The sequence below is a fragment of the Python bivittatus genome, unplaced genomic scaffold (assembly GCF_059951505.1).
Source record: "Python bivittatus isolate LINGU-HERP-01145 unplaced genomic scaffold, Pbiv_v1 ctg000080_np1212, whole genome shotgun sequence".
NCBI lineage: Eukaryota > Metazoa > Chordata > Lepidosauria > Squamata > Pythonidae > Python > Python bivittatus.
Genome location: NW_028277035.1, coordinates 87,416,613 through 87,442,439, shown reverse-complemented (window position 1 = coordinate 87,442,439; position 25,827 = coordinate 87,416,613). Strand labels below are relative to the sequence as shown.

Here is a 25,827-nt window from a genome sequence, read left to right as displayed (position 1 = left end):
TCAGTTCTGGTGTCATACTTTCAACTATCTAGCAGATTACCAGTATATGTTCTTAATTCACCACCTGCTTTTTAAGTTTGTTTTCCAGTTTGCCCAAGACTTCAGATGCTGTTGCACAACAACCATGAGCAGTTTCACCGAATAGCTTGCCAAATTAATGAAATCTTCCTTTACTGTGTGTGGTGACAGCTGAGCATATGACCAACCTGAGGAATCTCCGAAACCGTCATAACTATGTCCTATTACTTATACCACCCATTACATTTCCTTCTGCAACCCAAAAACCAGCATGAAGCGTCCAAGTGGCTGTTTGGTGTGCTTTTCCTGCGTATGTGAAGTGATGCAATGATTGCTTTTTATGGTAGCCTTCCCTCAGTAAGTCTTGCACAACTTAACTACCTCTCTGAAATTACGATACATTCTGTCCCCACGAGCGGTTCTTGGTTTTACAAAAGTTCCGCTGGGCTGACGGGAAATTCCGCTTTCCAGAAACAGCGCCAAGTCGCTGTCGAATTTTCCAGCCATACTTTGCGCAGGAGCGTAACTTCCAAATTCTCCTTTTAGCCCTTCTTCACGTGCTTTCCGAGTCCGGGCTAAGAGGATCTGCGCACGGTAGCCTCCCCTTTCCTCCCCCGAAGGGCTGCCGCGTGCGCGCTCCCCGCTCCTCCCTTACGCTCCCTCCCAGCCGCACGGGCCACCGATCTAGGGCGAATCCCACGGGCGCCTCCTCCCCCGCCCGGGTCACACCTGGGAGGGTGGAGCGAGGAGCGCCGCTGCCCGTCATTGGCTTGTTTCCGGTGGGGTGAGGGGGGCGGGCCTTGCCGCCAGGCTACGCGGGGAGGTGGGGAGCATCGCTGCTTTGCAGGACGGGAAATGGCAGGCAAGACGGTCTTCTTTGGACCGTCGGGTTACTACGCTTCCCTGCATGCCTCTGGGCCGCAGAACGCTGGGGGAAGGGGGTGGAATCGCTCGGTGGACTCTGGGAGTTGTAGGAGCGGCGGACGGGGCGGTGCTCGCTTCCCGTCGGCCCTTGCGCGGATCCCGTGCCTGCTGCCTGGGGCGGAGGCGGAGGAGGAGGCGGCGGCGCAGGGAGGAGGCGTTGCGGCATCCAGCGGCAGACCGTCGGCCGGGGTGACTCGGAGCCGCGGGTCTACTCAGCCGGAGGGTCTTCCCGCCGCCGTCGATGTGAGCCGGCGGCCCTGAGGGGAGGATAGAGCCGGCGGGTGGGCGGGCGGGGCCGTGTGTGGGTGGGGCCGGCTCGGTGGGGACCCTGCCTTCTTCCCCCTCGGCTCCAGAGGGACCCCGGAGCGAGGAGGCTGTGCCAACGGTACCCTGGCCTCTACCCAGCCTGGCCCGGCCTAGGCTGCCGCCGCCGCCGCCGCCTCCTCCTCCTCCTCCTCCTCCTCCCCCCTCCGGTCCCAGCGCCTCCCTTTGAGCGGTTGCTGTCAGGCCGGCGCGCGCGCGCCACCTCGGTCGCCTGCCGGCACGCGCCGAAACCGCAGGCGGCGAAGCCTCCCCGCCCGCCTGCCCGCCCGCCCCTTTAGTCTGAGCCTCAGCCTGAGCAGGCTCTTCGTCTCCTCTCCTCCTCCTGAGTAACATCGGAACACGAAAGCTTGTGCCCGAGCGAAGTTGCCCTCGCGAACGCAACTGCGGAGACATGAAGATCAAAGATGCCAAGAAGCCATGTAAGATCGCTTCTCTCGTTTGGGGAAGTTGCGCCTTGTATATTGCCTGTAAAAAGAAATCGGTGTCTGTGGTAAATACTGGGTGTTTCGATGTCAGTTCTGTTTAGGGCTTTCGCTTCTGTTGTCTTCTCTTAGAAATAACTGGGATTGTGAAAGTGCAAACGTATTTTTAAAAAACAATGCAAGTGACGTTATGGGCACCTCTAGTGGCTTCGTAGGCTTCTGAGGGGGTTTTAATGACATACAAGATTGTCATTGACCGTACTGTGGAAATTAGCATTAAGCTGTAACTCAGCAAGTAGCGTATTTACCTTTTCTCATCTAGTGATAGCAGCACAGACATTTACTAGTACTGAAGCAAAAGTGCATCCAGCTCATACATGCATTTCTGAAAGTAAGTCCCAGTGATTCCAGTGTGACTTAATAATGAAAAAAAGCTTTTTCATAGCCAAAGCGGAAGTAAGCAGTGCCCTCCAGTTATAATAGTGCATTTCCAGAAAAATCAGTATTGTATTCTTTTGACTGGTTGCATGGACATAAAAAACTAAATTCTGGATAGAGAGGAATGGATATCAGGCATCTTATAGGAGTTTATAATGCCAAAATAGCAAAGATGATCAAGGGGAAATACAATTTCCAAAATAAAAGTTTGCTTTGCAGAACATCTGTAAAGTGACATGTCTCTTGCTCTATGTCTTGGCAGGAAAATATTTATACAAGTCTGAAATCTAAGCTGAACTAAAACACCTTAAATTATTGTATTAAGTAACTTAATAAGAACATGCTGTATCTCTAAACAATTCCTTTTTTATATATATTGTTGCTGGCTAACCCAATATACATTAATTTGAAAACATACTGCTTGTACTTTTTCATTTCTATAGCTGGAATGTAGTATAATAACTGAAGTGCCAAAAAGAGAGAAGTGGTTAATTTACAGTAACCTTTTCAGTTGCTTCTTTTGAGAATTATTCCATTACCAAGCTGCTGCCCACATGTTAATATGAAAGTTTATGCTTGAAGTCATGCTTCAAGTTTATGCTTGAAGTCATGCTTCAAGTTTATGCTTGAAGTCATTTAATATAAAAAGACTTCACTATATAGAAAATATTTATAAATATTTAACATTTATAGAACATGTTATATTTGAAATTGTATTCCTCAGTTTTGGATGCAGTGCAGTATATTCCTGTGGTCATATTTCCATGGACAAAATACTGTCTGATTCAGTGGAACAATATGTACAAAATCACTGAAAAATTTGCTGTACGTGCATAATCTGCTAGTAAAAAGAAATGTTTTTAACAAGATAGCTTTTGTATTAAAATACATCTCACCATATTGTGGAATATTACTGCTTGGTTACCGTGTGCCTGCTCTATCTGAGATCTGGGAACAAAACACTGATGGCCAGCTTCAGGGTTACTGCTTTCCCTTCTTAACGATTAAAATAAAATTAACACAGGACCCCTTCACATCCAGGACTGTGAAAGAAAGAAATAATGCTTCCCTGAAATTGTATTAATGAAAATTCTACTTCATAAAAGCAAAAAGATACTGTGGAAAATTTGGGACCTTCAATTGAAAATGTACCTAATTTTTTTTTTCTAAAACTAGGACAGCTTACTTGCTTCTGTTAACCATATTTAGAGTCATTCAGACTTATGTTCCCCCAACAGGTCCATAAAAATCTAACTTCAAATAAGTGGCTGTTCATCTTTTAAGGCTGAATATTATTACTGTTCTGTTGGCAGAAAGAACGTTCAAAGTTTTCTTAGTTCACTTAACTTTGTTGCATGGTAATAAAGAGTTATAAACAAGTGACTTATGTTCCAGTATTTGCTTCAAGTATGGATTTTAACATAATAATTGCAACTTGTGGAGCAAGCTAGATAAAAAACTTAAAGCAGGGGTTCCTAAGCTTTTTGCCATCATACCTCCTCTTAGTAATGTACACACCTCCTCTAAAAATCCATACACCAAACTGAACACACATGAACTTGGGAAAAGGTGAATTTATTGTAACAATGTATGACTAAAAGGTTCTTCGCACCTCCCCTGGACTCTGTCTCCATCTCCCCAAGAGAGGTACACCTCACAGTTTAGGAAACCCTGTTCTACAACCTCTTCAAATGAAAAATATACATTGTCCTATTGCAAATATTTTAAAAACAATATCAAACCTATGCCCTAATGTTTTCATCTAATGTTTTCAAATGCTTAAACTATTCTGGAAGTATTATGGCTAGCCACAACTCACATTTCCTGTGTAATATTAATAATTGCTTTTGAAAAAAACAATGAAACACCCATAGGTGCTCTTGCTGTTAGAATTGTGCATATACACATACATATTTACACATGCATAATTGAACAAGCCATTGGAGATAACTCTGTTATTTAAACGAAGCTGTGACATGCTATACTATGTAACAAAATCCTTATGATACATGGTAACAAATGCAAATACATAGGAGTGAACTTGTCCTCTGCTCTTATGAAAGCCTTTAATAACACCAAACAATTTTCCTTAATCGTTTAATAAGAATAAAGAAGCCTGGCAAATAAAATAATATGTGGTATATCTTTCTAACAGTAAGGCTTTTTTCTCTCTCTCTCTCTCCACAGCTTTTCCGTGGTTTGGAATGGATATTGGTGGAACTCTAGTGAAACTTGCATATTTTGAACCTATAGATATTACTGCAGAAGAAGAGCAGGAAGAAGTTGAAAGTTTGAAGAGTATTCGCAAATATTTAACATCAAATGTGGCCTATGGGTCCACTGGTATTCGGGATGTTCACCTTGAACTTAAGGACTTGATACTCTTTGGGCGAAAGGGAAATTTGCACTTTATCAGATTCCCAACCCATGACTTGCCTACTTTTATTCAAATGGGAAGAAATAAAAACTTTTCCACGCTACATACGGTGCTTTGTGCCACCGGTGGTGGTGCTTATAAATTTGAAGAAGACTTTCGCACAGTAGGTAGTTTAGTTACATGTTCTTCCACTCTTATGATCTGTCAAAGTATGCTATTGTCTGGGGTGATAAAGTAATAAATCTGTGTGGTTATTGCCTCTTTTTCATAAGGCAAAGGTCTGATAAGGGCAAAGAGATCTCTGGATTTGTACTTTGGAATCCAACTCTGAAGAATCATTGTCCTCATGGCACTAATTGTATGTAGGGAGCAATATCTTTGCCTAAATAACACCTTGTTTTCTTTGCAATCCTGCACAAAAGCAAGGACTGGCAAGATTTCGCCTGATTGTTCTGTTAAGTCTTACAGCAAAAAATTGTGATTATGGTGACATAGATGGAATTTGTAACGTATGGGTGTATTGGACCTTGCCCTGTTTAGGCACCTTCCTTTTGTCTTTTCCTGTGTTTAGCAGCCAACCATTCCCAGTATTACATGCAGAGATGGAAGGCAGTCAAGCCAATTTCAGATACTTGCTGGGCATGTGGACTGAGTAGCACATGCTTATCTAACATATCTTACTGATTGCCATGAGTTGCATGTTACGGCTACAGCAACCCTCTTCTCCAGTCAGTTGCAATATAATAATTTCATCAGCTTCAGCAATCTGAGTCTTTTTTTTCTTTTAAAGAAATGGTAATAGCATCATTTTTATAAAAGGATTCAGTGTGGTCAAGATAGTGTTAGTGAAGCAGTGGAAATGAAACTTGACATCCATACTTCGATAGTGACTATATCATGAGGCTCTCCAGTATATCAATATATATCAATCAGGCTGTCCAGATATTGAACTACAGCTTCCAGTATTACTCACCTTTACCAGTGCTATGGTTGAAGCTACAAGGAATTGTAGTTCAACTTCTGGAAGATCACAAGAGCTCCTCATTTGGTGTAGATGGAGCCTTATAGCCGATGTAAAGTTTACAAAGTTACTAGAAGATAGTCTGGAATGAAAGATCAGATGTGTGTAGCCTGCTAAGTTTTGTTTAGGAATAAGTTATGCTAATAAATATCTCTCTTCTTTTTGGAGATTGGAGACCTCCAGCTGCACAAATTGGATGAACTTGATTGTCTCGTCAAAGGCTTGTTATATATAGATTCCGTCAGTTTTAATGGCCAGGCAGAATGCTACTATTTTGAAAATGCATCAGAACCTGAAAGATGCCAAAAGATGCCTTTTAACCTAGATGATCCCTACCCATTGCTGGTTGTAAACATCGGTTCAGGAGTCAGTATTTTAGCAGTTCATTCCAAAGACAACTACAAAAGAGTGACTGGAACAAGGTATAGATATGAATGCATGCCAAGTTTAGTAATGTGAGTCAATAATATTGTGCTTTCTCAACAGTCTTTCAAAGAGTATGTCAGTGCAGAACTTTGACTTTTTAAAATATCTTTTGGTTTCATAATATGAGTTTTTATGTTTATGAAATACATTGAATGGGCATCCTCAAGTTTATTTTTAAAAACATTATGGCCTGGTAGTTATTAGAAAAAGGATTTTTAAATCATAGGGCTTCTGGTTAAAATATGAGTAGTTATCAAAGGAAAATCTGGAAGTCCCAATTGCTGATGATCAGTCCTCTGGTAATAGCTTCAGTAATTTAACTGTGCTCTGAGTTGACAAGTTATTTGACTATCTTTAACCACTTCTCAGGCACAGAGAAGCATCTTAAGGGCTTGCAGTGAATTGGTTTCCAAACAGAAGTCTTAAGATGGGCCTGCTTGCAGTTGTGCCTGTACATTCAGAATAACGTCCATCAAATACTTTGTGAACTGGCGGACTGTAACGAACTAAAGCGTATATTATATCTTGGTTCATTAAATGTACTTCCTGCTTTATAACTTTACAAACATTTTTCTCAGCTCTCAGTTGATCTTATTAGATCTCTTATTTTAAATAGGCAAGAGATGATTATCGTTGCATTAGTTTAGAGGTATAATTTTACAAGTAGGTCACCTTTGTATTTCACATTCAGTCTAGGTGGTGGGACCTTTCTTGGTTTGTGCAGTTTACTGACCGGATGTGAAAGTTTTGAAGAAGCTCTAGAAATGGCATCCAAAGGCGACAGCACACAAGCGGACAAGCTAGTCCGGGATATTTATGGGGGAGACTATGAACGTTTTGGCTTGCCAGGATGGGCAGTGGCATCTAGGTAGGTGTTGCGGAGTAACACAGATCGTGAATTCCTGACGTGATGTATTTATATTATATTATATTATATTATATTATATTATATTATATTATATTATATTATATAAATATCTGAGAAGAAATATAGAACAGTAATAAGTTTTTGAAATGGAAAGACTAGCTTTAATAATATTCTCCACCCATTAGATTACATATAAACTTTTAGTATTTTCCTTTAATAAAAGATTTGTAGAGCAAAATTGAATAACGTTTCAGGTGAATTTTCTTCCTCATGCCCCCAGTTTCTGGGAAAGGCTTTAATGCTGGGAAAGGTGGAAGGAAAGAGAAGAAGAGGATGACCAGCAGAAAGGTGGATGGACTCAGTTACAGTGGGGGATGAGGGCACCATTGGCAGTCCTGAAAGACCAGGTTAGAGATGGATTGTCATGAAGAAAATCCATTTGTGGTCACAGGAGGAGTCAAAAATGACTTGATGGCACATAATCAAATCAAATCATGCCTCACAGAGTAATCTCATTATAATTCTGATTAACTGCCTAGAACCAATAGTTGCAATTAAACTCTTGTAAACAACTGTCTTCTACCACCAAGCCTGCAAATAGACCTTGCCCACTGAAATTTACTGTTTAGATATCTACTTCAGCTGAAGAGTCCTCAGAACAATGTCCATTAAACAATAAAATCTGTCTTGGTATCTTGAAATACCTTTGCAATCATGACCATTAAAATATGATTGGAGAGGTTTTTAGCTGTGTCTGCTTAGAAAACAGCAAGATTGATTTGTAGTTTTGGTGCTTAAGAGACTGAGGCGTCATTGCTCAGAAAAACTTCTTGTTCTTTTCCGTTGACAATTATGGTTAGCTTCCATTCCTAATCTCTAGTTTGTAAATCTACTTTTTCCTTGACAAAAATATTATAGAATTAACTCATTTATACTGTATTAGGTTTTACTTTAGACAACGATAACAGGCGACTGCTTGGCAGTAAATAGAAGAATCATACAGTTGAAAGGGACCTTTGAGCCTAACCCTTAGCTCGGTACAGGAATCCGAATTAAACCATTCTAAACAATTGGATTTCAGGCCTCTGCCTGAATGCATGCAAGTGAAGGGGATCTCACCACCTCTCTGTACTGGTCTTATTAGGACATTTTTTCTAACATTCAGTGAATCTGCATTTCAGTATCTAAAATCCAGGATTCTGTGTCTTGCATTTTGAAACAAGAGAGAACATCTACTCTCTAACATTCTTTCAGGTGCATGAAGAATGCTATCATATCTGCCCTCAGATATATTTTCTCAAGGTTAAACATACCAAATTCCTTCAGTCTCTCTTCACTAGTCTTAGTTTCTAGTCTGCAGATCATCTTAGCCTTTCTCCAAACCTATTCCAGTTTCTTTGAGTTTTTCTTAAAGCGTGATGCCCAAATTTGAGCTAAGTACTTAAGGAGAAGTCTGAGCAGAGCAGAATAAAGTAGAAGGATTACTACTTGTAAACTGGACATTATGCTTCTATTGAGACAGCCTAAAATTGCATTTTTTTTATTTGCAGCCACATCACACTGGCGGCTCATAGTTTTTAATTAACTACTATCCAAAAAATTTTCACAGATATCCAGTTGTTTATTCTCAATCTTAAACCTGTTTCAAGAGTGAAGAACATTTTGTCTCTGTTAAATATCATTCTGTTACTTGCATTTTTGATTATCTTGGAATCTATTACTGCCTTGCAGGGCATTAGATCTCCCACCATATTGTAGAGAATGTATTTGATAAGCATTCTCTTCATCTGTTCATCCAATTAAAATATTGAAGAGGAATAATTGTTGTGGGAACCCAGTCATTACTGGTCTCTAATTATTTGCTAAGAATCCTGAGCATAACATTACGTCCCCATAATTGTCATGCCATCCAGTACATACTTAACTAGATTGCTAACCTGCCTCTGATTGAATACTTTGCCAAATGCTTTGCTGAAGTCAGAGTACATTATGCCTACAAGATTCCCACAATTTATATTAAGGAAGTTACCTAAATAAAAGATTGGACTGACAAAACTTGTTCCTGACAAATCCATGCTGACTTCAGAGAATTACTGTATAGTTTTCATAGTTCATTCAGGTTGATCTCTATGTAATTTCCTTAGACTCTTCATATGTCGATTGATTAGTCTATAGGATTTTCCCCCTTTTTGAAGATAAGGATAAAATTTGCTTTCCTCCAGTCTTCTGATACTTTTACCAGTTTTCCAGGATTTCTCAGATATAGTTATAGGCATTTGGCCAGACCGTCATTTAATTGTTTCAGTGTCCCAGGATGCAATTAATCTGGCCCTGAAGAATTAAACTCAATTAAATTAAAGAACTATTTTCTGATCATGTTTCTACTACTCAAACTTCAGTATTGCATGATCAACCTGCCTTTCACAGTTTCCAAAACACAGGAGTTTTTGGTTTCAGAAGTCTCAAAATAGTAGCTCTTTCTTTATTTGATACATGGTGAAGAACATCTTTGTTCTTCACAGAGTAGTTAACAAAGTCTATATATTTGACTGCACTCAGTTGTTCTTTCCCTTAAGAATGTCAGTATACATTCACTGCCTCCCAATTTCCTGCTGCTTCCAGAAGGGAAAAGCAAAATTAGGTAGAAAATTAAATTGATTAATCAATGAGTGATTTGGACGCCTGGGCACAAGATCTGCTATCTTTACTTAAATATTATCAAACATTTACTGACCTTGGGAGGTTTCCAACCTTTCTCATCTTCAGATAGGCTAGATTTAGATCTTATCATTTTGACATAGCCATTGAATGTTCTTGATCTCCCAAAGGGTAAACCATTTCTACAACAGGTACATAGTTGTAACTAGAAGAATATAAATCAGCAGCAGTTCTCTCTAATTGAGGAATTTTGCAAGTTTCTTTGTTAAGTACATAAGAGCTTTCTCTGCCCTGTTGTATAATTGATTGATTGATCATGTGCTGACTCTTAGCGACCACATAGGTAGATTTACTCCATGACAATCTGTCCCTAACCTGGTCTTTCAGGTCTGCACAAAAACTTCCATCCGTTAAAAGAGATAATGATCTCTCCCAGTGCACCATCTAGCTTAACTGGATTGAGCCTCAAATTCCAAGGCTTGTTGAGCAATTGTTGCTTACTTATAGCTTGACAAGAGTCCTTACAAGCTTTGTAAGCAGCTTTTATAAGAGAGAGAACTATGTCTTATCACAGGTGGGAGATATTATATACTTTTTGATTAGTATTAACACTGTAAACTTTTTCTAGCTTTGGGAATATGATCTACAAAGAAAAACGGGAATCTGTCAGCAAAGAAGACCTGGCTAGAGCAACCTTGGTTACTATCACCAATAACATTGGATCTATAGCACGAATGTGTGCTGTAAATGAGGTAAGCATTGTTAGGGGAGGGATGTAGAATCATTGTGTTGCCTTAAATGCAGATTGTGACAATTCCTTTATTAAGAATAAGCAAGTTACTGCTTTCTCACTGGAATTTGGTGTTCAAGATTCGCCCTTTTTCTCTCTCTGAATTTAAAAACTCGAGAGCCATCCTGAAGTTGGGTCGCACCTAAATCAAATACGTTTTTTAATTTGTTTGTTTGTTTGTTTATAATGCAATTTAGAGGCTGCCCAACTCCCAATGACTCTGGGTGGCTTAACCAAAAAAAAAAAAAAATCCTAAAAAAATCACCAGTGTCAAGAAGGCAAACTCTCTGTAACAAAAATGTCCTACCACAACCCTGCTTCCTGGGAAAAACCCAAATTTTCAGTGACTTCCTGAATGTCATCAGAATGGAAGCCATACAGATAAGAGTAGGTGCTATGACAGAGAAGGTGTGCTTCCTAGTCCTGATAGATTACACTGTTTTATTGAAGGACCAGGAATGCCTCCACCCTGCCTTATCTCACCAGTGGGAAGAAACAACTGAGATAAGTGTTCGCTCAAACAGCCAGTCCCTATGCCATTAAGGGCTTTTAGGTGATAATCTAGACCTTGCTTCCAGAAGCTGACTGATAGCCAGTTCCAGTTCAGCGTGTGGAGCAGTGGTGCCACCATCGCCTGTGCCACCTCAATCTGGACTGCTGTAGCTTCCAGGTGGTTTTCAAGGGCAGCCCCATGTACAGCACATTGCCTTAGTCCATTCAGCTACATTAGCCAACTTATATCGATGTTTGGTCTGGCGCCTGGTGGGAAGGGTACCTTTGCTTTTAACTATATTTTATGGATTGCTGTGAGCTTCGTACAGTCATTGTATGAGATAGGCGGCCATGTAAGTCCTATAAACAAAGAAACAAATAAATAAACTTGATCCAGTATACCTTTGTTCCTCAGGAAGTTTATGTAGAGAACACATTTCTATCTTTGCTGCTTTCTGAAGCGCTGCATCTGTTTTTTATGCATGGAAAACTTAACCAGTTTTCTCCAATAGGAGAAAGAATTAGCTGCTCATCTGGAATATTTCTTGCTGTCTTCGGCTTCTTTACAGTGCTGCCTTGTTGCATATGGATCAAGCAGCATTGTACAGGGCTATGAGGACACCGAGTACTGCTTCCCTGTAAACAGGTTGGACTGTATTACACTAAATACATAAGAATTTGAGGAATGTCTCCAATAGCATTTCTGTGTATGCAAGATTAAGACTATAGTGAGATATAAAAATCATCTGTTTGCGGTCAGTGCTGTTTACCATTTGCCACTTCCTACTTGCAATGTCACTCCCTGAAGCTTACTTTGATTTCCCATGGTCGGTATAGTTACACTTAACAAAATGCAACCAAAATTTATAAAGCAATTTCAAATTAAAAACACCTAGATGAGTTAGTCAGAGACCTGAGCAAATTAAAATGTCTTTTCATTATGTGAGAAAGACATAAAATCTGGGCACTAGGTAAACTTGCCTGGGAATACTGTTCCACACAACCAGACCTTTTTTCTGGACAAATTCCAGAAGGATTTAAGTAGGAAGCAGAACGTTTTGCTGTAGTCATAATGATTCAGATTGGATCCAAACTGTGTTTTTACTAGGGGAAGCATCCCCTGAGCAGAGTTCTATTCAGAGAATACTTAAAGTGCCAAAAGTTTTGGATGGTTCAGCTTCCCTGCAGCCCATTATACCAACTACAGATCTATTGTAGAGATTTGGGAGAACCTCTCAAAGAGTGTAGGATGTGGTCTGGGAGTAGAGGGAGACGGAGAATTGGCAGAAATCTTCCTTTCTCTCCACTGGATCAGAAGACTTCTGAGAAGGAAATTATTGTTTTTATTCAAATAAGAGAATGTCTGGGTCCAATTCATTGACAGGTCTATATAAGTGCTTTAAATGCATGGTTATATGTATAAACTGATAAATGAGTATAGTTAAATAAAATGTAGGCTGTCCTGGAACAACACCTGGCAAAGCGCAGTTCATAATTATTTTAAGTAAAATAATACTACAGAACAGAACTTACTTAACTTACATAAACGTTGGGACCGTGATCCTATGCACATGTATCTAGGAATAAGTCCAGAGGGAATGACTTCTAAGAATTGTAGTTTTAATAGTTTTCTTCCATTTCAGAGAGGAAATCTGAATCGCTTTTGGTTATATCCAAATGTAGAAATATCTATTGCTTTTTTTTCCCTTTAGAAAATAAACCGAGTTGTCTTTGTTGGTAACTTTTTACGTGTGAATACTTTATCAATGAAGCTTTTGGCATATGCGCTGGATTACTGGTCCAAAGGCCAGTTGAAAGCTTTGTTCCTTGAACACGAGGTATGTATCAATCATATGTTTTTACAGACGTATCAGCGTTTAGCATCTTATGGTTATTTTCACTCCTGATTTGATACAAATATCTGTATAAAGGATGTGCTAGTACTTGAATTATCAGAGATAAATCTAAATGCTGGATTTTATGCATTACTATTATTAGGGGGGAAAAAGACACTTCTGAAGAGAACAGTAGGCTCCATTCCAGGGTTTTAGTAAACTTCCTACTAGCATTATGTTTGGGAACATATATTTATTTATTTGATAGATTTATATCCCACCTTTCCTTCAGGAGCTCAGGGCAGTGTACACAGCACTTTTTCTATTTTTCCCCCACGACTGCCATATTACATAGGTCGGGCCAAATGACTGGTCCAAAGATACCCAGTGAGCCTAGGATCTGGATCTCCCCAGTGCCAGTCTAACACCTTCACCACTGTACCACATTGGCTTTCTAGGACTGTGCCCTTCAAAATCCTGTTGGGTACAACCCAGTCACCATTGACCCCTTTTAAGTATCTCTTCTATCCATTTTAGGTGGAAGCCCAAATACAGTGATCTTAATGGTATTAAAAGTGACTGATTTCAATTGGCTTATATTCATCATGTTTCAGCTGCTTGGAAAAATACATGTTGAATTGTATCTTTTAACATACAGTGGGGCAAAAAAGTATTTAGTCAGCCACCAATTGTGCAAGTTCTCCCACTTAAAAAGATGAGAGAGGCCTGTAATTTTCATCATAGGTATACCTCAACTATGAGAGACAAAATGGGGGAAAAAATCCAGAAAATCACATTGTCTGATTTTTAAAGAATTTATTTGCAAATCATGGTGGAAAATAAGTATTTGGTCAATATCAAAAGTTCATCTCAATACTTTGTTATATATCCTTTGTTGGCAATGACAGAGGTCAAACGTTTTCTGTAAGTCTTCACAAGGTTTTCACACACTGTTGCTGGTATTTTGGCCCATTCCTCCATGCAGATCTCCTCTAGAGCAGTGATGTTTTGGGGCTGTCGCTGGGCAACACGGACTTTCAACTCCCTCCAAAGATTTTCCATGGGGTTGAGATCTGGAGACTGGCTAGGCCACTCCAGGACCTTGAAATGCTTCTTATGAAGCCACTCCTTCGTTGCCCGGGCGGTGTGTTTGGGATCATTGTCATGCTGAAAGACCCAGCCACGTTTCATCTTCAATGCCCTTGCTGATGGAAGGAGGTGTTCACTCAAAATCTCACGATACATGGCCCCATTCATTCTTTCCTTTACACGGATCAGTCGTCCTGGTCCCTTTGCAGAAAAACAGCCCCAAAGCATGATGTTTCCACCCTCATGCTTCACAGTAGGTATGGTGTTCTTTGGATGCAACTCAGCATTCTCTCTCCTCCAAACACGACAAGTTGAGTTTAGACTAAAACGTTCTACTTTGGTTTCATCTGACCATATGACATTCTCCCAATCCTCTTCTGGATCATCCAAATGCTCTCTAGCAAACTTCAGACGGGCCCGGACATGTACTGGCTTAAGCAGGGGGACACGTCTGGCACTGCAGGATTTGAGTCCCTGGCGGCATAGTGTGTTACTGATGGTAGCCTTTGTTACTTTGGCCCCAGCTCTCTGCAGGTCATTCACTAGGTCCCCCTGTGTGGTTCTGGGATTTTTGCTCACCGTCCTTGTGATCATTTTGACCCCACAGGGTGAGATCTTGCATGGAGCCCCAGATCAAGGGAGATTATCAGTGGTCTTGTATGTCTTCCACTTTCTAATTATTGCTCCCACAGTTGATTTCTTCACACCAAGCTGCTTGCCTATTGCAGATTCAGTCTTCCCAGCCTGGTGCAGGTCTACAATTTTGTTTCTGGTGTCCTTCGACAGCTCTTTGGTCTTGGGCATAGTGGAGTTGGGAGTGTGACTGTTTGAGGTTGTGGACAGGTGTCTTTTATACTGATAACAAGGTCAAACAGGTACCATTACCACAGGTAACGAGTGGAGGACAGAGGAGCCTCTTAAAGAAGTAGTTACAGGTCTGTGAGAGCCAGACATCTTGCTTGTTTGTAGGTGACCAAATACTTATTTTCCACCATGATTTGCAAATAAATTCTTTAAAAATCAGACAGTGTGATTTTCTGGATTTTTTTTCTCATTTTGTCTCTCATAGTTGAGGTATACCTATGATGAAAATTACAGGCCTCTCTCATCTTTTTAAGTGGGAAAACTTGTACAATTGGTGGCTGACTAAATACTTTTTTGCCCCATTGTAAGTAGCGTATAGTAAACAGAATGGCATTGCTGTAACTCTAAGTATCCGCATTACTGTTTTGGAAAAATTATAGATGAAGTAGCTGTTTCATTTGCTAAATGGCAAAGGAGAATGATATGAGAACCCATAGAACTCAAGTTTGTCCTTTCTGCGTAGAAACACCTGAAATCACTAGCACTTGAGAATTAGCAGTTGTCTGGAGAAGGAAACATCCCTTTGCCACAATAATTGTTGACAGGTTTACAGTGTCTATAGCATTACCCTTTTTGAGGCAGAAAAGGTTACAGGACTCAAGCATTGTCCTTCGGTGGTGACTTCTTTCGAAACTAGAGCAGAGAGTGGATGCAGCCTTATAAGCCTCCTCTAGCCCAACACAGCACAGGGAGATAGTGCACACGGATTTGGTTTCCATATAACCTTATGTGCAGCTTCTTAAGTTGATAGAGAAACTAACAGTATACTGGGCTCAGTCTCCATCATGATAGCCTGTGAGTTATATCCTAGCAGGCTGGAAAGGGCTTCAGAATGAACAGCATGGAGGTTTCCAGACAGAATCCCTTGCATGGCCCATCAGAGAAGTCCTGGGCAATTCTTTTGTATTTCTTTCCTTAACAGATTATCTCTGGTAGGAAAAAAGATAAGTAGCGGCCATGGAAATATACAAGAGAGTTCTTAATGGAAGATAATGTCCTTTGGAGCTCTCATACAGTTCTGAGAATCAGGCAGGTTGATTACAAATATTGGGTCTTAGAAGCATCTTAATCATGACAGAAAAGGCTGTGTGCAGAGGATAGAGAAGTCACAGCTGTCCCAAAATATTTGTACAAGGGGAAAGAAAAAGAGATTTTGTCACATACTTCTGTGTGTTTTTTCAAAACTGCCAAATGTAATATGTTACCAAAAACTGAATTGTGCAAAATCTTCTTTTAAATGCAGGGGTACTTTGGAGCAGTTGGTGCCCTCCTTGGATTGCCAAATTTCAGCTGAAGCTCAAAGCATCACAATACTGAATTATTCTCTATCTTTCTGGCATTATTACATATTGTTTTTATATCAACTGGAATCAAAGGGCGAAAGGGCTGCAATCTTTCTATAAATGTCTTTAATTGAAGGGTAAAACTATCTCATTGGGACTCTGTTGACGTCCAGGTGCTCCTATTAGAAGCACTTAGTAGGGGGGTTGGTATAGCATTCTCTAATCTGTTCAACCGATATTCCCCAACTTGGTGCCTCTCCTAATTTCTCAGCTGGTATAGCTGTTAGATATGCTGGTTGGATACAATGCCATACACAAACAAAGGGGACCAGGGTGGGGAATGCCGTAATAAACATTTAGTACTCAGCATATGTCTCAAACTCAGACATCATCTTAGCTGTCCAAACCCTTTAATACTAATCCTGTTTTGCTTCAAAACTATTCTTAAGCAACTGGATTGCTTCTAGTTGCACAAGGTTTGTTGTGGCCTTGTGCTCTCTGTTAATTTAGATTTCCAGTCCAGAACTGATTGTAGCCATGAATGAAAAAAGGATCTTTGATGCAAGGTATTGTCTTTCAGTGCAAGTGCAAGGAAGTTACAGCATGTTGAAATACTTATTCAGGCATCAGTGTTAAGCTTCCAAACATTAAACATAAAAACATCAGTAACGGTTTTGTACAATTGATTTAATGAATTAAGCAATCAAGTACACATGTATAACTACCAACAGTATCAGCCAGACATTACTTTCAACAGTTTCAGAAGACTGACAGTTTAAAAAAAAACTATCTCAGAATTACTCACTGCTATAAACAGTGCCAGAAAATATGACTGAGATCAAAGCAGCAGTGGTGTGGCAAAGGCTGGAAAGACAGGTCTAATAAGATGCCTGTAGTGTGACTTCCCAACTCTAGGAAAGTGAGTTGATCTCATGGAACCTCTACTGACTAAGAATATTAAGTTGGGATGAGGTTGGGTCCTTAGACCATTATGGCAGCTATAGAGGTTGAACTGCAGAGTCAACAGTTCCAGTGTTCATTGTGCCCTGATAAACTGTTCCAGATTGCAACAGTGTGGCCTTGAGATAAACTCCTATATTTTTACTGTCTGCCACTTCAGATATGACTGTAAAAGTTTACAATAGTGGCATATTTAATAGACTGCTGCAACAAAGTTTACCATAAGACCTCAGAAAAAAAGAATGATCTCAGAAAAGAAACTTTCTATGCACAGGGATGTAATCATTGTATCCTGAAGGAATATGCAGTTACCCAATCCATGAATTAAATTTTCTAGAAGGGAATCTACCACTGACTAGAATTCATTGAGTGTTAGGTACTGCCTCTTTTACTTGATCAAGGTGATACACTATTTTGGCACATTAATATTTCATACAGCAATATCTATATGAAAAATAACTCCAGCAATCTTGGAGGTTTGGTTAGTTTAGTTTCTTTTTTTAATTCAATTCTCCATAATTATATTTCAGTGCTTAGTAGTAGTAACTGGTTTGTAGCATGTAGCGATCACCTAAAAGTGTTTCCTGTTTTTAGAACTTGGAAATGAATTATCTCTTTATAGCACAGGGCAACATCCAGAGGTTTGTATGTACCTCACTGGTTTGAGGAAGTCAAAAAATACAACTTCAGTAAAAAGTCTCATCACAGAAACATTATACATGATTATTTTAACCCCAGCCCATTTTACAAAGTATAATGATTAATTTCTAACTCATGCCATGAAAGTAGCCTCTAAAAAATTATTGCTTCTCATCTTGAGTTTTGAAACAGCAAAAAGCGAACAGTTATTGTCTGCCTTTCCTTTCAGGAAGACACTTTTTTGGCATTACTAAAGCAAAGTGATTTATCATACAATGTATTTTACTTCAACAGGTTTACACGGTAACACCATAGGTTTGGAATAAACCCCATAAATGAGTGCATTGGCAATGTTTATGTTGGACAATGTCTATTTTTATTTTTGCATTATGTAATTGCATTTGTAAGAATAGTGCTTTTACAAAAATGCCATTGCAATGTTACAAAATTCTGCCACTGGTCATGTAAATTCACTCTGCTAGCAACTTCATTTAGCACTAAAAGCTCTCTTGGTTTGGGTGCAGCAGAGGTTTCTCCTGAAAAGATACAGAAATTGAGGAACACTCAGCTTTCCGGGGAGGGGAAAAAATGTCTGGTAAGCCGAAAGGAGGGACAGTTCTTTCTCCTTTCCTTGAGAAGTTCTGAATGTAGTGGCTCTTCAGTCCAACAGTCACATGAGTGCCTTAAAGTTCCTTTTGAAGTTTCAACTACATATTGGGCTAAGACTTTTCCTGGCTTTGGATATTGGCAGCTTTCATACAAAATTCACCCATGGGGTAGCTAGAAGATTTTTCTTTTTTTTCCCCATTTTATTGTCAGTTCTAACATAGTCCCAGTGTCCTTTCTGGTGGTTATAATGTTCTACCTGTAGCCTTAGGGGATGGATGGATAAGTTGATAAACAATTTCTCAAAATAAGAGACTGCTGACTTTTAAGGAGACAGTTTTATTTCTTAAGCCAGATCATGTTTGTAATGTGCTGTTGGAGTTAATAAAAATATTCAAGAACCATTCCATTAAGGTATGGTTGGAGAAGACTTCTCATATGACCATCCCTTCTTAACTACTGAATTAGGGCATTAAGGAACTAGATTTTTTCCCCCTACATTCCTTGAATTATTGCTCATTTTTATATTGCCTTTTATATTTTTAACCATCATTCCAGGAAAAAAGCAAGATTGTATAAAGACCAGATCATTCTTTTTAGCCATTTCAAAATATAACGCCAGTGGTCCTATCAATATGTTATAAGGCTGCAGTGTAAGTTGACTGCACAGTCTTGAATCTCACTGAGCAAGTGGATTAAGACTAGTGTGTTGGTCCTTTTCATTGTATTGCTCCTTATATCTTCAATAGCAAGATTGTATGGTGACTGTCTGCAAATTCTGTTTATTGTTTGGCCAACCTCAAACATTATAAAACCTTATACATTGACAAAATGCATATAAAACCCACCTGCGCATTTGATCAATGTTCCTTATGTATTTTGGAGTTGGTTTGTAGACTGCAACAGAAATGTTTCAGGTTTAGCATGATGAAATTTGAAGTGGGTGCTCACCACCTCCAAAACATGTACTGTTTCTTAGTATCAGCTGTGGCTTTTTTGCAATATGCTTTCATGGGTTAGATAGATTGGAAGGGAAAGTATCATGCCTATTTTAAGACTGAACCAGCGACATGCTAAAGTTTAATGTGTGTGCACTTCTGTTACACTGTGTGGTCTTTAAAGTTAAGTCTTTGGATTTTTTAAAAATGCTTTTAACTTAGAGCCAGTTGAATTATCAGTCTCCTAAATACTAATGACTTGTTTTGTAAATAGTATATTTATAATTAAAACCTGAATTCAGTATATGTTTTATTAGGTAGATTACATAATTTAGAATTTTGAGCCTTCTAAAAATTCAGCCTTCTTTGAGGACCCAGTATTTTTGTTCTTAAATGGAAATTAAATAATGCTGTATGGGTGGTAGAGATTTAAAAAATAGAGGATTCAGGGATAAGGAATACAAAGCAATGTGCCATTAAAAAAAGTACTGTAACACCTTTCACTACTATTCTGATGAGCTACAATAAATCTTGCTTTACTCTAAATATAGAATTTTGATATAACAGAATGAAGGTTGATACTTCGATCAATATCTCCCCTTCTCCCTCCTCCACTCCTGTCCTTGAAGTCCACATATTAAACAATAGCATCAACTTATTTATGCCTGTTGTAAATTAAAAGTAAAGCTTGTGCATTGCTAGACTTCTGTTTTCAGGAAACAAAGACGGTTCCTTAATTCAGAAGTGTCCTCCATTTAAGTGTTTTCAATAGTATGTTCTAGAATGCATTGCAATACAATATAAGTGTTCTTATTCCAAACACTATTCTTTATATTCTAAACTGTTATGGGAAATTGGTAGGAAGCCTGCAAGCAAGCATTCTTCTAGGTCAACACCTTAGTATTTTGTTCCTTAAAAATTAAAATTTTGGGACATGTTTGTGAGATGCAGAAAGTATGTCTCTTGGTCTATTAGTCACAAGACTCTGACCTGCGTTAGTTGATCTATTTGTAAAGGTTTTTCCAAATACATGTTGGACACAAGCCTTACTTCTACAAAAAGGTGACAATTCACATCTCTTACTAGCTCTACTGTATATTTTAGAGGACAAATAGGAACCTAGACAGCTGCCTTTTATTAATTCAGAATGTTCTCCATCTTGTTCAGTATTACCAACACTGACTGGCAGCTGTCCTTAGCAATGTTCCTGGAGACTCCAGGGAGTGAACCTGGGATGTTGGTGTATTGTATACAGCAGCTCCTCTGGGTTATTTGAAAATAAGCTATAAAGGGAGTGCCTCAATTACTTAACTGCACTAGAACATCTCATGAAACATAAGACTTAAGAACATCATAGCTTTGTGCTCCCATGCCATGGGAAGGCTAGATCAGTTTAGCCTTACAGTATTTTTATCCTCTGTATGATGGAGGCCAATTTGATACAGGACTGAACTAGCCTTAGCTGAATAGGAAAGCAGCAGCCTAGAACCCCGCTCTCGGCCACATCATTTGAAGTGTATTGGAGTGCTTTATGAAAAAGCAGAATTCAGCTTTGGATTGTGCACCATTTGCCTGAGCAGCTGCTTATAACACTGGGAGCTTGTTTTAATAGGAGTTTGGGAGAGAGATAAAGCTGTGGGAAGGAATTCTGGTTAGTTTAAAGCAGCATTTCACCTTCCACATGTGTTAGACTGCAACTTCCCTTAACTCCAAGGTTTGAACTCTGGGTTATAAACAGAGTATTAAAGGTACTCTACTATGCCCTGATTCAGACAATCTAGTCAGAGGAAGGATGTGTGCATGTGTGTGGTGTGTATGTGTAGGCACATGGGTCCTATTTCTTGTTTGCTTAGTGCTAAATCAGATTCAACTATTAAATGGAAAACTTGCAACAGTACTGGAATTGTTCCTTAGACCTGCTGAACAGTTAAGGATCCTTCACAATGAAATAACTATTATTTTGAAGTATTAGCCAATGACCCAGGGAGCAAAGGCACTGTAATTGGCAATCTCACCTCTTCCCTCTCTCCCCCTCACCTTTTCTGCTCCCTTTCCACTTTGTCAGCCTAGAAAGGGGAGGGAAGTGTGTATGCAAGATACGGCAGCAGAGCAGGAAGGATTAGGCCCAGGAGGCTTCCTGGAAGAAGTGCAAAAAACCACATCCATGTCTGCTCATGGCCTTGCCATCTCCCTTTGGTCAGGAGAAGATTCCTTGCAGAAGGGCAGTTCCCTCCTTGGCTGACCCAAATTCTCCCTTGCACTGCTTTCTGCACAGTGACCCAAAATCATCTGAGGGAAGCAGGTAAATGTGAGGAGGTAGCTACACTTAGGCAGACGCTGCTGCTGCTGCTCCTTCTTAATAGCTCACCTGCTGATACTTCCCAGGCTTTTGGCCATGCAGCAAGCCAGCCTTTGAGGGAATGGGGGAGGGAAAGGAGGAGAGTGGCCTGCTTATCCAGTCCGCCCCTCCCCAGTTGGGAGAAAGACTGACCTACTTGGGCCTGGTGACCATTGCCACTGCCAGGCCACTGAGTGAATGAGGAGATGATGTGGCTAATCCTCTGATGGTGAAATTTTTTTGCATATTCTGCACACACTCGGTCATCTTTGTTATCTGTGTCCTGAAGAGAGGTAGAAGTAAACTAAAAATGACATAAGCATGCTTTTTCAAATGCTTGTTTAAAGTCAGATGTAGGTAACACCCTTAGTGGCACTGGGTGAGGGGGAGTGGAGAGAAACTTTAAAACAATCATTAGTTTTAATATAAAACTAATTATTCCTCATGGTCTTACTTCAAGCTGTGTATCTTGTACTTAAGAGTTCGTCATAAAACACTGTAATTAGTACACACATAGTAAATACAGAATTTTATTTCAAAGTTTTCAAAAAGAGTTGTTCCTGAGTTCATCAATCATTGTAGCGGTGTGTTGGTGTAAAGGCCATGATTTAATCAATGTATCCTATGTTAATTGCATACGTTGCTATGTTCGCTATTATTTTTATTGTGAAAACAATTTTTAAAATTTCTGATGTATTTTGGTTAAATCACCATTTCGTAAGATTTACTAAAAATTGTAGACAGTTTTTCTGGAATCAGAATGAAATTTAACATTTCATTTCAGTAGTGGAAAGAAATGCATTTTAAGCAATAGTTAACATGCTGCAGCTTGTTAATGATAATTACTAAGTGATTTTTTTTAAAAAATAAGGTTTTATAGATGGCCAGGTTTCAATATTCAGGACACTTTAATATCCGTGTTATTAGCAAATAGAGAAGATAGCATTCATACTTTCCCAGCAAAGTTGGCATTTTAACTTTTTTTAAAAAAAGAAAAAAAACCCTAAATAACTCAAATTGTACCTAGAAACTCCGTGACAAGCTCTTATTTCCAAAATGTGTATATACTATACTGTGAGAACCATTTCTTACATATTGCCTTATTCTGTTGCAGTGAACTTACGGTCTTGGCTATTTACCATTCTGACAAAGGTGTAAAAATGTATGTTTTGCAAATTTAAATCATAGTTACTAAATTATTTAACATATCTTTTGTAAATTGTTTAATTTATTTTTAATGTCAATGCTTTTCTGTATTGTTTTCATGCAACCAAATGATGGAAACCGATGCTGCATTCATTCCCATCAGAATTGTATAAAAATTCCTGATAGCTTGCATGAGTAAATGTGAAATCTAATTTTGTTGTTTTGTGATGGGCTTTTGTGTGTGTTTTCCTAGCTTTAGTGTTCTGTAGACAGAATTTTGATTTATTTTCCCTAAATAAAGTCCAATGAATGGTTCCCTCTCCCATACTTGATTTAATTCTTTAAATATATCATAATAAAAGGGTGAGAAACTTAGCTTATGTTTACGAACAAAATAAACTGACTTTGATACATAAACTCAGCAACAAAGAAGAATCCCTGCTGAATGAAAGAATAATTAAGCAATCACTAACAAAGGATTGTTTGGGTCTGTAACATTTGCAGCATTTTTTTCTTACTTTGGTCATCCTTGAGTGGCTCTTGGAAAGAGTGAGTAGAAGCAGGTGATGAAAGCTGATGGAGGGATTACAACATTGGTTTGGTTTTGCTCCTTCAGATTTTGGAATATGACTTTTCGTTCCTTGCATTTGCAAGTTCCTGCAAACCCAACACTCTCTTGGCCCTTTCTGGTTCCAAAACTAAAAATTGGGTATGGTAACTAGGCTTTGCTATGCTTTTTTTTTTTTTTTTTTTTTAGCGTGTAGAAACACATCATGGCCAACCAGTGACCCTTACATTCCTGCAAGCAGGAAATCAGGTCAGTAATGGATAGTCATGGTCATTAACCTGCCTGCACCCTTAAATGTAACTAAGAATGTGCTCAAGGGCTGATCATGAAATTCAGTGAGGAAACTAGTAAGTATAGGCAGTCCTTGAGTTGAACATCAACTTTTATCTGCATTTTTACTTACCACAGGCTCTAACGCTGACCTCTCACAAGAAGCAGATCTGATTTTCTCATAGAATCAAAAGCATTTTTAAGAATAAAGTGGTCTGCTTCCTTCTGGCTGACTTAATTGGTGTCTTCTTTTGCGGGAATCTCTCCTGCTTCTGACTTTGTACTGGACGGGGGAAAAACCCTGTTGCTTTGGGAACATGGGGAACTAAGGTAATGCCCTTCCGTGGTGTGTAATCTGCTTAAGAGGACTTGGCCACCAGCATCTCTATTGTCAGTAGGCTTCAAGGATGCCCCTTTGAAGGGTCATCCTCAATCCCTGACTTCTCCATATAAGGCTGGAAAATTTTCTTACCTGAAATTGTGTTGAGCCACTGCCAGTGTTGGCAGTGTTGTGCTAAAAGGTCACACGTAGCCTAAATCTTCCTTTGCAAACATGGGTTGCAAACATGGGCGTTTGGGGATTAAGCAGGAACCAGCAAGATGAATTTCAACAGGGACAAATGCAAAGTCCAACATTTGGATAGGAAAAAGCAAAGCCAAGTGTAAAGGATGTGCATGGTGGGGTTGGGGTGGGGTGGGAAGGCATGCTGGTTCAACAGTACACACAAAAAGGATCTGGATATCTGGGTGGATCACAAACTAGACATGACATGAGCAAACAGTGGGATGCAGCAGCAAGAAAAGGGAAATGTGCAGTCGTGTGAAAAAGAAAGTACATTCTCTTTGAGTTCTATGGTTTTACGTATCAGGACATAATAAAAATTATCTGGTCCTTAGCAGTTCTCAAAAGTAGGTAAATACAACCTCAGATGAACAACATGTGACATATTACACCATGTCATTTATTTTACAAAAAGAAAGCCAAAATGGAGAAGCCATGTGTACACCCTTACTGCTTCCATAGGTATGAAGAGGCTAAGTAGCAGTCAGGTGCTGCTAATCAAATGCCCTTGATCAATTGATCATCAGCAAGTGTGACTACCTCTATAACAGCCAAAGTTTTAGGAGTTTGCTGGTCTTGAACAGTGAGGTGTGTGTTAACACAATGCCAAAGAGTAAAGACATCAGCAGTGATCTTAGAGAAGCAATTGTTACTGCTCATCAGTCTGGGAAGGGTTATAAGGCAATTTCCAAACAATTTAAAGTCCATCATTCTACAGTGAGGAAGATTATTCACAAGTGGAAAACATTCAAGACAGTTGCCAATCTTCCCAGGAGTGGACGTCCCAGCAAATTCACCCCAAGGTCAGACTGTGCAATGCTCAGAGAAATGGCAAAAAATCCAAGAGTCACATCTCAGACTCTACAGGCCTCAGTTAATATGTTAAATGTTAAAGTTCAGATAGTACAATTAGAAAAAGACTGATCAAGTATGGTTTGTTTGGAAGGGTTGCTAGGAGAAAGCCTCTTCTCTCTAAAAAGAACATGGCAGCACTGCTTAGGTTTGCAAAGTTGCTTCTGAACAAATCACAAGACTTCTGGAACATTGTCCTTTGGACAGAGGAGACCAAAGTGGAGAAGTTTGGCCATAATGCACAGTGCCACATTTGGTGAAAACCAAACACAACATATCAGCACAAACATCTCATACCAACCGTCAAGCACGGTGGTGGAGGGGTGATGATTTGGGCTTGTTTTGCAGCCACAGGACCTGGGCACCTTGCAGTCATTGAGTCGACCATGAACTCCTCTGTATACCAAAGTATTCTAGAGTCAAATGTGAGGCCATCTGTCCTACAGCTAAAGCTTGGCTGACATTGGATCATGCAACAGGACAATGATCCCAAGCACACCAGCAAATCTACAACAGAATGGCTGAAAAAGAAAAGAATCAAGGTATTGCAATGGCCCAGTCAAAGTCCAGACCTCAACCCGATTGAAATGCTGTGGTGGGACCTCAAGAGAGCTGTGCATAAACAAATGCCCACAAACCTCAATGAACTGAAGTAATGTTGTAAAGAAGAGTGGGCCAAAATTCCTCCACAACGATGTGAGGGACTGATAAAGTCATACAGAAAACGATTACTTCAAGTTATTGCTGCTAAGGATGGTTCTACAAGCTATTGAATCATAAGGTATACTTAGTTTTTCACACATGGCTTCTCCATTTTGGCTTTCTTTTTGTAAAATAAATGATGACATGGTGTAATATGTGTCGTTGTTCATGTGAGGTTGTATTTACCTACTTTTGAGAACTGCTAAGGACCAGATGGTTTTTATTATGTCCTGATACATAAAAGCATAGAACTCAAACGGGGTGTACTTATGCTCCCATATGTTAATATTTTTTCTACCAGCAGCACCTTGGAAGATATTATTATTTATGTACGTATTTGGTTTTTATTGTATTTTATACTATTTTATTGTATTTTAATTAATATTTGTTGTTTTTATTGTAAACCGCCCAGAGTCC

The 25,827-nt window shown here is 39.4% G+C and overlaps 1 protein-coding gene across 1 annotated transcript; it reads left to right on the top strand.

The window, feature by feature from the left end:
* The first annotated feature begins 1,077 nt into the window (after positions 1–1,077).
* On the top strand, positions 1,078–22,770 carry LOC103055938 (pantothenate kinase 3). Its single transcript, XM_007436964.3, has 7 exons — positions 1,078–1,685; positions 4,314–4,666; positions 5,693–5,946; positions 6,642–6,818; positions 10,105–10,228; positions 12,471–12,596; positions 15,790–22,770. The coding sequence occupies exons 1-7, from the start codon at positions 1,658–1,660 to the stop codon at positions 15,838–15,840; spliced, it is 1,113 nt and encodes a 370-aa protein (XP_007437026.1). The 5' UTR covers positions 1,078–1,657; the 3' UTR covers positions 15,841–22,770.
* Positions 22,771–25,827: the final 3,057 nt, after the last annotated feature.